The sequence below is a fragment of the Schistocerca nitens genome, chromosome 12, assembly GCF_023898315.1.
Source record: "Schistocerca nitens isolate TAMUIC-IGC-003100 chromosome 12, iqSchNite1.1, whole genome shotgun sequence".
NCBI classification, from domain to species: domain Eukaryota; kingdom Metazoa; phylum Arthropoda; class Insecta; order Orthoptera; family Acrididae; genus Schistocerca; species Schistocerca nitens.
The window spans coordinates 40,549,334-40,566,451 of NC_064625.1; the positions used below are offsets into that span (position 1 = coordinate 40,549,334).

A 17,118-nucleotide genomic window follows, 5' to 3' on the forward strand; every position below is an offset into this window, starting at 1 on the left:
TACTCAATTTCTCGAGGGCTCTCTGCTTTCAAATGCCAGTAAGTGGCTAGTCCTCTTAGTTGCTTAGACATCTTATTTTGTACCTCAGTAGAAAAGTTAAAAGCATTGATGAAACAATAAAATACTTCAGGTTTCATGTACATCTTTGTGCTGGAAACCTTTTTAGATATCTTTTTACGATTCTGTATAACTGTCGTAGTTCATACCATCTTAGAAAGAAGAGCAGAATAACAATATTAAGATTAAAGGGTTTTGAAAGACAATTATGTAAATCTTCTCTGCATCTTTTACTCAGTCTGTAAGGTAATTTTATGTAGGATTAGAAGGATGTATAATTTAATAGCATACACGTTTGAGCACACACCAGTAGTAATTTAGAGTATGTTATTAAGGGGGGATGGATTGCACAGGGTAGATCTGCAGTGAAGTAGTAAATGCATCTGTTCAAATTTTGTGTATGCAGAATTGTTATTTTGTAAATTCAGTTTCTTGACACAACTGGATGGTTTTTGGCCACAGTAAAGAATTACTGATTGTGATTCCAGCTGAGTGCCCTAAACATTTTTGCTGTGTTACCATCAGTAACCAGGGTACTAAGTAAGAGGTTTTTGTACAAGGTTATTAGCACTTGTGGTATCCTAAATAACTTCAGACACTGGGTACGATGAATTCCTTGCAGTAGTGTTCTGCACTGGTCTGTTAATTTTTTATTTAGTAAACTGAAGTAATAAGTGTATTAATATATTATGATCATCCTGAGCAAAATTATGCCTGAGAATGCTCAGAATGCAACTGCACAGTAGGAAGGAAGATGTTCTTTTGCTTATCTAAACACATCATATGTCGATACTGCTCTGGTATTGGAGCTCCATAAATTGTTGATCTATGGATCAAGTGTTTGCTCTTAAGGGAACAAATGTGGTGTGTGTTCTCAGTCACACTATTTGCCAGATCTTGCCATACAAGAGCCACTGACGGCACAGTTTTGGCCACTCAAAGTGATAAAAGAATTTTATTTATTTATGGCTTTCTGAAAGCTGCTATGTGTCATTACGGATCATGCGATAATTTGAATTTCCTCTATATAATTTAACATTCTTTTAAAAAATTGTTGGCTCAAATGATGTCACGAAACATGACACAAAAAGACACAATGATTGACCCATACACTAGCAAGAAGATTAAATTACTAAAGTATTTCTTGACTTACGAGAAACGTAAGACTACCAAACCAACATTCATTAGTGAAAGTATAATTGCATAGGGTATTAAGTGAAATTTGTGACTGTCTCTTCTTCTTTCTTTCGTTCTTTCTTTCTCGCACAAATAAACATGCAGATCTTCAAACAAAAATTGGCAACTTATTTTAAATGTACATATAAACTGCAGAACAGTAATAACGTATGACTAAAATGTCAGTCAGTCAAAATTGGAATCAGTGAGCTCCTACAAGTACCAGGGCATGACAGTTCGTTGGGATGTCAAATAGTTTGATCACATAGGCTCAGTTGTAGGTAAAACAACGGCAGACTTTTGTTCAGTTGTAGGAAACCATGAAGATGCAGCCAATCTACAAAGGAGATTGCTTACAAATCACTTGTACATTTGAGAACATTGACAAGATCTTGGTACCTGTACCATATAGAACCATCAAAGGATATTGAATGTATATGAAAACAAGCAGTACAAACAACAACATGTCAGTAGTAGACTTGCTGCAAAACTTTGAACTAGCAGCCACTCTTAACAAGGGAACTATCCAATATGATGTGTTGAAACCTGACCAGAAATTTTTTGTACAGGAAGAATACACTGAAAGAAACACAAGGACAGAATTTTAGTTGCAAATACTCACTGCAAGTATTTTTTTTTTTTTTAAAGAAAAGAGTTGAAAATTGTTAAATTCATAGGTTGGCAGGTGGCTGAAGGAATGTACGTTCCTGCAGTAGCTGCAGCAGACTGCATGTGCAACACAATGTGTGCATAGCCTTTGTTGACTGCAAATTGGTAAACAGATAACATGCAACAATGTAGTCATAATTTGTAAGGTAAATTCCAGTTTCTGTAGACATGTTTTTTTTAACAACTGTTCGCTGGAATCAGCAATTTATTTTTACCTTCCATAATAAGTAGCAGTTGTCTTTTTGCGGTATCACTAAGTGTTAACAATGGAGGTACGACTGAATTAATTTTCTGTGTGTTTTCATGATATATGCTAGCTAGTAGAATTTGCCTTTACAAAGGTTTGAGAGTTCACAGTAATCTGAAATCCAATTAATGTTTTCAACTGGGCGAAGATGAAAACACGAAGAATGTGGTATGCACTCGAAATCATCTATTTCTTCTGAAGACTTACATATGTGCTATTTATTACTTAATTTCATGTACATGTATTTGTATGATGCTGACGTTGCGTTAGAAACTGTGGAAACATTAGAAGGAACAGGAAATAGTTGATGACTGCGAATTGTAGTTTGCACTGTGATTGTCGTGCTAATTAAAGTCCAGATCAAAACACAGTGCCTTCCTAACCCAAAGAAAACAAGCACGATAATAGCTTTCAGTATCAAACAAAAGGCTGTCAGGTTTTTTGTTAACTGAAGGAGGGAGAGAAAACGGCTAAAGTTGAGCAGTCTGTGAAGCTGGTTCCGTTTTGTAAAATCTGAACATGAATTACTGAAGTGGATCAAAGATTTATTAGAAAGTTTATTTCAGGTAAATGTTTAGAGAAGATGCTGTCAATAGGTAATACTATAGAGAAATTCTTAGCTGACGTAGAGACAGAGCTTCTAGTAAACCCCAAAAATGCTGTGTACAAAGCCAGGTAGTCTGGTTTTGTGCGAGAACTTTGTCATTTCACGTGAAAGACAGACAAAGTTGCTTGTGCAGTTGATGGCTCATTAAAAGGAGGACTTTTTAGTTGCAAAAACCTTGTAATCGATGTGCCAAAATCTGGAAAAATGAATGAGAATAATTTTCGATATTACATCCAAAACATCATCTTAACAGCTGCAGCAAATAATTCCTCACTTACGTCTGTGGAAAACGATGAAAGATTACTCTTGATAAAGAAAGGGAGGGGGGGGGGGGGAATACCAGTACTGCCGATAGGCACAAATAAAACTAATGTTAGCTTTTGGAACCATTCGTACCTCAGGGAGGAGATAGGGATGTGTTGGCGAAGGTAAGAAAAAACTAACAGGTCACACAAATCCTAGGATGAGAGGGAGCCGCAAGTAATGAGGTAGAGGGGAGACAAAGATGAAGGGGGCCACAGTCTCTCACAGGTGTTGGAATGTGACTGACTTGCCCTCCTGTTTGTAGTTCTATACTTTCCTCAAGTGAATTTTCCTTTTTAGAGAATCTATATTGCTAAACAGCTAATCTGGTGCGTGGTCACACAGTCCCAGCTGCAGGTTGCATACCTAATGGCTTCTAGGAGCAACAAAAATTTGATTGTCAGTATTCCGTAGAGTTATTGACCAAATCTACAAATTTGAAATGCTGTCATAACCTCATATTTTTCAGTCTGCATTCTAACACGGCCTTCACCTGGCAACGATCTGAGGAGTTACCTGAAATGACATGTGGTTTGGATTCCACATTAAACTGTAGGTCCCCTTTTCCTGTTTGGAAAAGAGGTAGGTTAAGGACACAAGAGTTGCGGAAGTGGCGACCAATCAAAAGGCTTGCACCAGACATCTGAGCCACAAAAATAACAATAATAATATTTTTCTCACTAACATGGTTAATCTCAAATTTTCAGCCTGAAGTTTCCATTGTTTGGTTGAACATATTAACTCATTTGTAAAGTATTTGCACACTTGGAGCTGTTGCATACATGGGAGATCAGATTCTTTACAGAACTAAACGTGAGTGGTTTGCTGGTCAGTACCAAAGTTAGCACTTTATACGATACAACATAACTTAAAAAAATACTTTCAATATTATGAAAAGGATAGATTGCTGCTCACCATATAGCGGAGATTTTAAGTCACAGGCAGGCACAACAAAAAGAATGCTAGACACACAAGTTTTCGGCCAGGAGGCCTTATTCTGAAAAGATAACATACAAGTACATATTCACACAAACGCAGCTCACACGTGTGACCACTGTCTCTGGCTGCCGAAGCAGACGATGAGCAACTGGATATGATGGGAGAAGCAATTTGGTTGATGAGCAACTGGATATGATGGGAGAAGCAATTTGGTTCGTGCGGTGGTGGGGTGAAGAGGAGACTGGGAGGGGAGGCATAACAGAGTAGGGGTGGGGGGCAGTAAAATGCTGCTTGTGTGAGTGTACAGGGATGATGTGGGAAGTGGGTGAGGCAGCTAGGTGCAGTCGGGAGGTTAGAGAAATGACCTGGGGGGGGGGGGGGGTAGGGGGGGAGTGGAGGAGGAAGGCAAAAAGACGGTGGGTGTGTTGGTCAAATAGAAGGCTGTGTAGTGGACAATGACTAACAAAGATGGAAATATGGAGGCCAGGAAGGTTACGGGAATGTAGGATAAATTGCAGAGAGAGTTCCTAACTGTGCAGTTCAGGAAACGTGGTGTTGGTAGTAAGCATTCAGATGGAATAATCTGTGAAGCAGTCATTAAAATGAAGACAGTTGTGTTGGGTAGCATGCTCAGCAACTGGAGGGTTCAGCTGTTTCTTGGCCACAATTTGTTGTTGGAAATTCATGTGGACAGACTGCTTGTTGGCTGTCACGCCCACGTAGAACGAAGCACAGTGATTACGACTTATCTCGTAGATCACGTGACTGGTTTCACAGGTAGTCCTGACTTTGATGAGATAGATGATGGATGTGACTGGACTGGAGTAGGTTGTGGTGGGAGGACGTATGAGACAGATCTCGCATCTAGGTCTATTACAGGGCTGTGAGCCATGAGGCAAGGGGTTGGGAGCAGGGTTTGTGCAGGTATGGACAAAAATGGGCGTCAGAATACGACTGTGGGAGGTGTGGGGAGGATAGTGGATAGGATGTTATTCATTCCAGGGCATGGAGAAAGGTACTGGAAACCCTGGCAGAGAATGTGATTCAGTTGCTCCCATCTTGGATGGTGCTGAATCACAAGGGGATTGCTCCTCTGTGGCCAGATGGTGGGACGTTGAGAGATGGTGATGACTGAAGAGATAAGGCATGCGCGATCTGTTTTTGTACAAGGTTGGGAAGGTAATTATGGTCTGTGAAGGCCTCAGTAAGACCCTTTGTATATTTCAAAATTGACTGCTGATCCCTACAGATGCAATGACCACAGGTGGCTAGGCTGTATGGAAGGGACTTTTTGGTATGGAATAGGTGACAGCTGTTAAAGTGGAGGTATTGATGGTGGTTTGATATAGACAGAGGTACTGATGTAGCCATCTTTGAGGTGTAGGTCAACATCAAGTAGGTGGATTGTTGGGTTGAGGAGTAGCAGGTGAATCAAATGGGGGAGAAGGTGTTGAGATTCTGGAGGAATGTGGGTAGGGTGTCCTCGTTATTTCATCCTGAATTTTCCATTATTCATAAATACTTTGTTAGAAATAAATTGAAATGAAAATAACTAATTAATAAAACAAAATTCCTAAAATTTATTTCTTCATTTTTGTTTTATGAACTACTTTATTACTGATGAACTTTGATTTTTCAGTGTCTTTGTGGTTATGTTACATAAACTGACATTTTTAGTGTTACTTAATTAGAGCAAAGAATTTGAAAACCTCATGTAGAGGGTGCTCAGGTTACTCCAACCTTCTTTCCACACTCAAAGGAGCAGGTTTTGGAAAACAACAACAAATAATTACTTAAAGAAGAGTGTAAGTGTAAATTTAGCACCAGTAAAAGTAACCATTAAATATTAAAACAGCCGAAAAGTAGATGGATACACAAACAAAAGGTTGAGTTGCAGGTTATTTGTATTATTATTGTAAGAACTCCAATAAAAATTTTTTTGTTGTTTTACAAGTTAGTACCTCATTGCTTTGATGTTAAACTGACAGATTAGTTTTTATCTCTGTTGTGGTGAGATAATTACTCACTCAGAGTAATGTAGTACTAACAGTTTATTAACTGTACATGTAAAGGCCACTGTAAACAAACTTGTTTGTCAAATGAGCCCTTGTCTAGCTGCAGATGTGTCAAACTTGTACATGTACAAACAAAGTTTGTCAGTTTAACCCCACTTTCAAGAAGACACTGTTAGTGTTCATATTTTGACAGTAGTGAGAATGGCCATAGATGCAGACAAAGCAGTCTGGACATTGACTTTGGTATTGCATTTAAAGGCAGAGAAGTAAACAAGATGCTGGTCCATATAATGGCTGAAAATGAGAGATTTACCCATGAAAATCAGCTACAGAAAATATTGCTCTCAGAACCTGATCACATCAGCTTTCTGCAGGTGGACAGTGAAATGTTTAACTTGTTCAGAGTTACTTCACCCTCACATTGAAAATAATACACATGTATGTGAAAATTTATTCTCTTGTACTTGCTCACGTAATGAAATTTCTTCAAAATACCATAATGTAGCCCGCATGGTCTGAGGGTGAACTAGAGAATTTAGATTTCTTTCATTTCGTTGCACTCCTGCTTGTATGTTAAGCATAAAATAGTGATTTTGTTCATAACCTCTTCCTGCGTAATACACGGCTGGATAAAATGTGATTTGTCTACCATTTTGGTAATTGTGCTATTTTGTTTTTAAACTTGATTGTAGTTTTCATAGTTGTGGAAACTCGTCATACAGGGAGATAAATTGTAATAAAACCATTATTCACTAAACATGTGTGGCAAAACATTGACATAAACAATGTCCACCATCTTGTCAAACTTTGTCAATCAGAACTTTTTGTACACACGTCAAACACGATCTATGCTTGACAAACCCATCAAACAACATCGTACACGATCAAGTATTTGACAAGCATAGTTAAATTTGACAAAATGTTTGACCGTTTACAGGGCACTTAAGAGCACAGCAGGCTGGACATTCACACGACAACAAAATGTTGAATTTTAGTGCAGGTAATAAATAAGCAACTGAAAGTATTATTAATAATAGGACATTACAGACTGGCCCACATACATTATTTTCCTACTTCAAATTCTTTAAGTTCAGTGCTTGGAAATTAATTTCGTAAAGCATTAAGATGCAGCTCTCAAAACCACATGATAAAGTTGACTTCAAAAACTTGTGAGCATCAAATATAAACAAAAAATCTAGCTGTTTAACACAGCTGTCTGTAGCTGTGTGTGTAGGATCTGGTATTGTAATTGCATGGTTACTGGTTACTGCAAGGTTGCTGGTTTGGTTCTTGCTAGATGTAACATTTTTTACATTTATTTGAATTCAGTATTTATTATGAGATTAATTTGCTAATTAACAAAAAAAAATGATTTTTCTTTACTAATTGTATGAAAATGCGAGATTTATAATAAATTAAAATTTCGTGTAAAGCTACAAAACATTGGATTGAAACCAAAACATGTATTCTGTCTCTAGAAGTTTTGAATAAATTCAAAAACTGTATTGAAAAGTGTTATTTATATTTTCCATATAGCAAAAAGTGCATCATACTACTTTATGAAATTAATGTCCTGGCTCTCATCTTCAGATCCGATAAACATGAATAAAATCAAAGATTGCCAATCTTTAAGGTCTCCTTAGATCAAAACTGAGGTTTGCATATTTTAATGTGTTAATTGTTCTCTAGCCGCATTACGGGCATTTCACAGGGTGAGTTAGGTGCTCTAATGACAAATTTCCTTTCCATCCTTTCCCAATCCAACCTTGTCATTGAAGTCATCATCATATCATCCAGAATTTGAAATCTCTTCCTTCCTTGCCTCCTCTTCCCTTCCACATACCCCTCTAAGACTGTTTTTATAAGCCATTCCTTCTTATTTCCTTATAAAATGCCCTTTTCGCCACTGCTATTGTGGTTTTAATTTCTGTTCTACTCTTCCATTTGGTTTATATCCAACTTCAGAGGTGTTCTCATATTTCTCCATTCAGCATTGTCTTTATCCTTTTATTTCCTCCTTTTGTTTTCTTTGTGTTGACTTTCAGTGCATAAATCTTTCCTTTAGTTTCAGTGGCATCCATTATATTTTGTAATTCTTTTTCATCTGTTGCTAAAAGGTTCATCCTCTCTGCGAACATCAAACATCATGTTCTTCTTCCTCGATTATTATCCTCTTGTCACCTCATGGGCAAGTGGTCAGTCATATTTTAGGTATGGATTGAAAAGGCTAGGAGACTGACAGCAGTTTTGTCGTGCTTCTTTCCCTAGTTTTATCCAGTAAAGATATTTCAGCATGAAAAGTAAACCCAATGTGAACTCATTGCTGTATAAGGAACCTTAAATAGTTTCAAGCTATATTTGCTTCAAGATGGATTTTATTAATTCATTTATATAAATATGAGTTAAAAGTCAAATTTTGAAATAAACGTAACATCCTCTAACATTAAATCAGCTTTTATGCAATGTTACTCATAGAAATTTAAAGTTAAGCTAATGTTTGCATACACTATAGTGATCTATTTGTTCCTTCTTTATAAATTTGCTTTTATTCCTTTGGCAAACTTGTTTTTTCAGTTGATTGTGTATTAGAACAATTATTTCACAGGCTAGAAAGTAACATTCCATTGTCCTCTTCTTTTCTCAATCTGTTTAAGCTGTGTTACATATTATGTTATTAATACACATCCTACTCTTGCACTCTGCTAATAAGTTTTCATCGATAATTTGAAGAAAACTCTAGTTAATATTCATCGTCCTGCTCTCTGTACTGAGGCAGTTAAAGCCAAATCACAGTTGTTTGGCTACCGTGTAGACAAAATATACATTTCAAACTGGTTCTCAAATTCAGTAACAGCCATCCAGTACATTTGTGAACTATCTGAAGGAACGTGAACGCGAGAGAGAGCGGAAACGTGAGAGTCGACGGTCGAGTCGCCGTCGGTCTTCACGACATGGTGATGAGCTGCCGTCCGACTGGAAAGAATTTCATGCCGGCGGATACCGGATTGACGAGATGCGGAGACTAAAGCTGAAGTTGGAGCGCACCAAAGTGACGGGAGCCCCGGCAGGTTCTCGTGACCATCACAGCCGGCGCCGCCGGTCGAGGTGAGTTCTTAGTTTTATGGTGTGTCTTTCTGTTAAGTGTTTAGATTTTCTGTTAAGGTGTGATAGTTATTGTCATATGTTGGGCTACATTACTGCTAGTCACACAGATCATTTTATTTGCTTTCAACATTTCCTCCATTTGAAGTACAAATGAGGAGCTACTAACAAACTGAATTATCATTTGATAATTTACTACCTCTGCCAGGTGAATATGACAGCATCAGAAAAATGTCCAGTGTCAGAAATCTATACATGGCATGTTTCTCATAAAGAAGTTTGTGTCTCTTTTTGTAATAATATGTTGGAAACACAAGGGAATTGTACTGTATTTTTTTAATCCTAGAGGACAGAGATTCCATTTTTGTACTGTGTAACGGTCTGGGGCAAGAGGTTGTCACTTCTATTTTATTGTTACAATCTGTTAACTTTGTTGCTTCCCAAACCCTAGAGTATTTGTTATGTTCTGCACATACTTGATCATGTGTTACGCTGGTATCTGCAGGGACCAATGTACTGCACTATTGTACACACTTAGGAAGAATACATTTTTGTGAAGGAGAATAGTTACATTTCTTATTCATGCTTCATTGGTATATATTTGGCCTTTACCACATAGACCAAATGTCTGGTTTATGCTACAGGCTGTAGATAAATATTTACTTGAGTCATCAGGATGTGGGAAGATAGCCTTTTTGTGTTTTCACAGATTCTTCGCAGGTAATTTATATGGTGATTAAGGTATCGTGGCATGTTTTTGAATGTGTGTATGGGATCACTTACCACTTCTTGTATAGTATCAGGACGAGCTTGAAGACTAAAACAGTTAAGTAATATACTTCTTTAACTTTTCTCATTTGTGTTTGAGATGACAATACTTTCATTAGACAGCTGTAATGGTGGTTCAGTTTATGCCACAAGTGGAATAAATTGGACATCAAATATGTATACCATGTAATTTGCTTACCTTTTGGTTACAGTCAATTTATGTTTGCAAAATTTTCTTTCAATTTCATTGTGTATACTCTTCAACATGGATATCATTTGGAAAAATATTTTGATTATGTTAATGATTTTGGTATATGGTATTTAGTTATCAGTTGAATATGGGAAAAGAATTTTAAAATTTGCCGGTACTGGTATTTGCACCATTTCAACTTCATGAATACCTAAATATCGTAACTAATTTTTTATTTGACTATCCAGCATTAGCTATTCATAGTGCTTGGACTCTATAGTTACCACTTGAAGAAAAGCTAAGAAATACAAACTTCAGACCTAACAAGTTGAAGATAAGGAAAAGCACAGTTCACTGTAAAATGAATGGGTTTCAGATTTGGCGTGAATTTAATTTTTGAAATAGGAAGTTCCATCTTTAAAGCAGAGAGATGGATGAAGGGGCATTGAAAGCTAGAAGTAAAGGAAAGATTAGATTCCCTGGCACTTTGAATGTAGCAAGGGAGAACAATGTTTTCTGCTTTTCATCCCCCCCTCCTCCCCCCAAGACTTGCCTGTCCAAATTTTTTACCTCTGTATCGTTAGAGGCGAGTACTGAATACTTTTTTAAACTTTAGCCCATTTTGATTCTTGTGCAATTGGAAATGGTTTAACTGATTTCCCAGTACACAAGTTGTTGAGCCAAATGAAGTAAGAGTTATCGTGTATCTTTCTATAACAGTATCAAGGAGAAACAACTTTTCCTCCAACCTGCCCTCACCCCACCACCACTCCCCTCTCTATTGATATGTGGACAAGGGAATTAGAAATAATGTATCTAAGACATTGAACAAATAGTAGAACTCATGCGATTCTAAAATGTACAGATTTCTATGGGAATCGTTCATTTTTTATATCTGATATAATTCATTAAGTCTGAAGTTATACTGTCATTTGATTTACTGTAGGGTTATCGGTTTTGTGCTGTAACAAACTACTAAAAGGAAGGGAAGTAAAGTAGATGGTAATCATCATACTTGAAAAGATGAACACTCAAAAATGAGCATATAACTGTTTGTTGTAATTTTAATGGGTCACATTTACTTCATCTTGTTGTCCACAAAGAGGTTATGCGAACAGCGATTCGTGTGTTCACTTGAAGGAGAGTATGAGGTGACTCTCATTATCAAAAAGATATGAACACAACTTTAGGTGTGTCCTCCGTTGAGAATGGGGTAGCTGAGCTTTCCTGTTGTTCCCTTTGTGTTAAAATGTTAAGTTACTCTCCTTTTCCAGTTCCCCTATCATGCTAATGGCATCAGCAAGACTATTTCTCCTGTGGAGATGGATTTGTTATTCTCTTTCTGCCTGAAGCAGCACACACCAAAGGAAGGAACACGCTTGGTATCAAGGAATTGTAACACATTTTCTTTAACATTAAATGAAGCTTAGTGGTTGTTGCCTTTTATTTGTGTCAGTATTTTATATAAATCGTGAATTATTTCTTTAATCCTTCATAGACAGTTTGAGGCAACTATATTTTCCTTTAATTTGTTTATAATTAGTTTCTTGATTTCATAAAACACAATATTTTGTAGGATTATTTTGTTTCTGGTGAAATAATGATGATGGTGTGTGTGTTTGTGTATGTGTGTGTGCATAACATAGCTATTTGAACTGTGAAACTGTAACCAATGTATATTGGTTGATGCTTTTAGCGTTGAACGATAAACGAGGCAAGTGCACGAGAGCAGCTGTGCTGTTCGAGAGACAAAGAGAGAAAGCATATCATTTCTGAGCTCCGATGTCCGATTCTAGTCTCGGGGGTCTCAGAAGATTCTGTACACGGACCACCAGCACTGGCATGCTGCAGGAGATTGCTTTTCCACAAATGGAAACACTGATTTTTTGTTGAGAGTTACAGACACACTTATTGACAATCTATTGTAAAAATAAAGAAAAATAAATTTTTATACTTTTTGTTATAAGTTCGTCTTGCATTGTATGTAATTATTGCTATAACATATACCCTTGATATGACAAAGTTAAAAAAAAAAACAGTTTGATAATGTACATAAGTCTGCTAGACTCAAGTTTTACCCTTTGATTACAGGTATATTAGATTAGGCAATATCATTTATTGTTTCACACAAGTAGTTGATTAGTCTGCATTAAACACGTGGGGTATAAATTTTTTCAGTTGTGTTGTTCCAGATTGGCAGTCTTCTCTTGATTTCATTTGCTTTGTCCAATAAAATGAGTTACTTCATAATGCAACTTCTACCACACTGTTTCCTTAAGTCACTTAAGTTCATGATTGTCATATTTATTTTAATATTTCAGTAGTAAGTGCAATCCTGTTAATAAACTAGCATTGTGTTCAGTACTTAAAAATATTAGATATATTGAATATATGAATTAATGTTGAGGCATCTTTGACATTCAGTATTCTTTCAACAATTTCAAGCCAAGTTTCCACTATATTATGGACACAGTATGTCACCCCTGGTACATACACAGTGATATCAGATGCACTTTAGTATAAATGTGTTAAGAAATGTTGCCACACTTTACAGAAGTTGTAATGAAAATGTATTGAACAAGTTTATGGTGGTGCTTCAAAATGTTTCCAAGCTTAATTTATTCAACCTTTTTTGTGCTTAGCATGTCATACGTTTGTGTCAGCCACCAAAATAATTACCTTGTTCTGAAACATGTTTATCTGCAATGTCATTAAAAACTAAAATGGCATCAGACTGTGATTTAGAAGTGGAGCCACATCTGAGCCGTAAGCGTGTGAGATATCTCCGGCATTTTAAAGTGAAGCCTCGTATGTAGAAGATGCAGATTAAAAGAGTAATGCACAGAGCACATAAAAATTGGTTGCATGTGTGATACTGATTCCACTTTATGATAGGTTTTGAAGATAGATGTGAAACAATTAGTTCCTCTATGTAACCCCCCCCCCCCCCCCACCACCACCACCACCACCAGAAATAGAATATTCAAATTTTGACATGTGTTAAATTACCAGTACTAATTAATGCTGTTGCAATATCAAATACATTATTCAGTGATTGATCACTTCCTCCAGTGTGCTTCACAATCAATTTCTGGAATTTGAAGACTTTATTAACACTTTTGAGACTGGCCTGAGTCACATTGAGCACTAAACTGTAACCATAGACATTGTGCCATTCAGTGATACACTTTTGCAGGCATATTCAGTAGTATGTGTGGATAGTACCCGCAAAATATGTTGCAAATAGTGTGTGGTAAATAAGTATCAAATAAAATCATGTCTGGAAACTCTGTCCCCGTCTCTAAAGTGTTAACTAAGGACAATGCATCACAGGCATGGACACCCAATAACACCTGTCAACCTGCTTTCAGACAGGCAATACTGGGTATGATTCCACCAGGTTGTCGCACTGTGCAGCATTTCATGCCTCATTCTGCACATGTTCTAGCATTTACCCCTGAAAGCTGTCAAGCTGGCACAGCCTAAAATAGTTGCTAGGGCTACTGAACAAAACATTAAGACTAGCTTCTGTTCCACTGGTTACAGTGAATATCGTGTTAGTGCTTCTCAAGGTGATAGGGTGCTGGAAATACTAGACTTCCCAGCAGTGAAGGAACAGGCTTTAAAGTTTCTGTCCAATCCTCTGATTTAGGTTTTCTGCAATTTCACTCATTTAGGCAAATGTTGGAAAGGTTTTTGTCATACCTTCCCCCAATACTGATTAGTTTCAAAACAAGTGTGATATTATGCAGTGCCATTTGGAAATTTTCTGCAATCTCCTTATTCTCTTTCATTCGTTTTGTTTTAGCCTTTTTCTCCATCAGTTCTTATGTTTGTACCATGTTATGGGCTATTTTTTCTGAAGCTGTGCTCTGCATGTGCTGCCTATATGGCTTGGACATGACTTACACATATAATACAGGCACTTCCATTGCACACATAGCAACTGTCACTAGGTACTCCTTTATGGTGTCTTTTGTTGGTGAAATTATTCATATTATGTCATTTGTTTTCAGATTGGGGGGGGGGGGGATTTTAGTGAAGTGCCCTTGTTGGTGTAACTGGTGAGTTTCTGTTATTGGTTTGTTTCTGTTAGTGGTTTGTTTCTGACTATAGAAATCTCATTTATTCAATTACCAGTGCACAAGGAATTGTGGTACGTGTTAACCATTACTGGAGAGAAATGGAGAGGGAGCCAAGATTCACAACACTTCAGAAAAAAGAATTGATTTTCCAGAATTCCCTAACATCTGACTTCATATGTTCGAAATAGTTCTGTTGGTTGTGAGTGCTGCTGATCTTTCTGAATGTACTTCAGTTTTGAATTTCAAATGAAAATTAACATAACTACAGACCAGTTTGAGAGATGGAACGGTATAGGTTTCTTATGTCCTCAGTGAAACAAAGGCTGTATACACAGAGTGGAACAGACAGCAAAACTGTTGCCTGCAGTAGGACAACAGACATTGCTTGTCAATTGGGTTCATAAATTCAGTTCCGGAATCTCATTACCTGTTTTTGGCCTAGAAAGAGAGCAATTATGAGCAACAGTCCACATATTTGATTCACATGTTGTTGCTGGTGTAGTTTCTAATTAGGGTAAGAATTTCATGGTGCAGAGAAGGGGAAGATGAAATTGAGATTAGACAGTATTGTCATTTATTATTAAAGATGTTTTTCTCTGCTTGTATCAGTCAACATGCGTCATGCAAATGTAAATTTTTGAGGTTCATTTGGAACTCTTAAGCTCCACAGTCTTTTTTTATAGTAGATGAGAGGCGAGGGGTAACAGAAACAAAAAAGTGCAAGCAGAGGTTCAAATATAAGCAGAATGGAAGTTTCTGAAAGTTAAGAAAGTAGGGTTGAACAGAGCAGACTCGGGCATTAACCATTTATTTGAGGGGGGGGGGGGGGGGGTGTAAATGTATAGCAGCAATATGATACAGGGAGTACAGATATCTATAAGGTGTACATCAGAGACGTCAGGCAATTAGCTTAGATGTCGGTCAACATAATCTCATTCAAACATTAGTCGATTTGTGTCTGCATCATAAAGTTGTTCTTGATTGAAAATGTCAGTTTACGAGCCTAATTCTCGTCATTTGCAGGACGTGTTACTGTTTTGTTTCAGTATGAAGAAAACGGGCCGAGTCTCATTGAAAGCTCTCAATTACGTATGGCAAGGACGCTCTTAGTGGAAGAACATGTCGTGAGTGGTTTCAACACTTCAGGAACGGTGATTTTAACATCGTAGTCTGGTATAATGTTGGAAGAGAGAATGTTTTCGCAGATGCAGAATTGGAGACATTGCTGAGTGAATACTCGCGTCAAACTCAAGAAGATTAGCATGATTACTGGGAGTGACACAGCGAGCCATTTCAAAACATCTCAAGGCTGTGGACATGATTCAGAAAGAAGGAACTTGGGTCCCCTGTGAGCTGAAACCAAGAGACGTTGAAAGGCGATGTGTGTTTGTGAACAGTTGCTTCAGAGGCAAAAACGGAAGGGATTTTTGCATCACATTGTGACAGGGAACGAAAAATGGGTTCATTACAATAACCCTAAATGCAAAAAATCATGGGGGTATCCCAGCCATGCTTCCACGTTGACGGCCAAATCGAATATTCATGGCTCCAAGATCGCGCTCTGCATTTGGTGGAACCAGCTCGGTGTCATGTACCATGAGGTGTTAAAACCAAGTGAAACTATCACAGGTGCTCGTTATCAAACACAATTAATGCGTTTGAGCAGAGCATTAAAAGACAAACGGACGCAACCCAGCGAGAGGCAAGATAAGAGCGATTTTGCAGCACGACAACGCTCGACCCCACGTTGCAAAATAGTTCAAAACGTACTTGGAAACGTTAAAATTCTAACCCCCCCCCCGCCCCCGTATTCTCCAGATATTGCTCCCTCGGACTATCACCTGTTTAGATCAATGGCACATGGTCAGGCTGATAGACATTTCCAATCTCATGAAGAAGTCACTGATTGGATCGATTCGTGGATTGCTTCAAAACATGAACAATTTTTTCAACGCAGGATTCGTACACTGCTCGAAGGATGGGAAAAAGTAGTGGCCAGAAATGGAAAGTACTTTGAATGATACATGTGTAACCAATTTGTTTCATTAAAGCCTCAAATGTTGGGGAAAAAATAGCAGAAGCAAAGTTGTACACCTTGTACAAGAAACATAGTTTTGCAGGTTTTTAATGTAATGCTTTTAGTCATATGACAAATAGTACATTTGTCACCCAGGCTCATTTGTGTATTACAATCACAGTTTAAGCAAGTTTTTGAAGCAACGAGGATTTGCAGCTTTTCTGATGACAAGCAACTTCAGTAGCTCCATCCCATCAGCTTTGGTGTGAGCTTGTACAATATATCTGTGCTGAGCTCCCCTTTGGCACACCAGGCAAGGTTTTTACTGTTTAAGAATTGTCAGCCACAAGTTTGAGAAACAGTGCAAATTGATCTGCCTTAAATAGGCCACACTTTGCATACTATGCCATCAGACATGCTAAGACACCATTTTTCCAGATGGTAATACCATCTTGGTTAACAAATTTTGTCTCACCTCAATTCTTTGCTAAATTCTACCACACCCCTAAAACCTATCAAGTTGATCTGCATATGCACCAGAATTTTCTATTAAAAAAATACATTTGCTTGGATAACTGGTCCACTTGGAAGAATTAACACAGCTTGGTGTGTCCACAGTATTCACAATGTTGGACACAGCATCCCTAGAGATTCGTATTCTCCTGAACTACTTCTGCCTTGCACTGAAACTGCTTTCTTCTGTATTTAGCCATTACACAAAACCTGAAACACTTTATTGTATCTAAATGAAAACGTTGTTACCTGATTACACGTTTTGTCACCATTTTGTGAGTGATTAATAAGTCGGCTTCACCATTGTGAAGAATGTGATTGCCAGCCAGAAGCCGGGAATGCAGCCAGAACAGAAGTTTCCTGTGTTCCTGTATCAACAGCAGCTCATCCTTACTCTTGGTGTTACCTCATAAATTGTCTCTCAACTGCT

The 17,118-nt window shown here is 37.6% G+C and overlaps 1 protein-coding gene across 3 annotated transcripts in view; it reads left to right on the top strand.

Annotated features, from left to right (window-relative positions):
* The window catches only part of LOC126215150 (cleavage and polyadenylation specificity factor subunit 6-like), an 81,018-nt gene extending 68,979 nt beyond the window's left edge, over window positions 1-12,039 (top strand). For all 3 annotated transcript variants that reach the window (XM_049941812.1, XM_049941811.1, XM_049941813.1), the window contains 2 exons: window positions 8,898-9,118; window positions 11,770-12,039. In XM_049941812.1, the coding sequence (XP_049797769.1) occupies window positions 8,898-9,118; window positions 11,770-11,782 (234 nt within the window). In that variant the 3' untranslated portion in view covers window positions 11,783-12,039. The remainder of the gene's footprint in view (window positions 1-8,897; window positions 9,119-11,769) is intronic.
* Window positions 12,040-17,118: the final 5,079 nt, after the last annotated feature.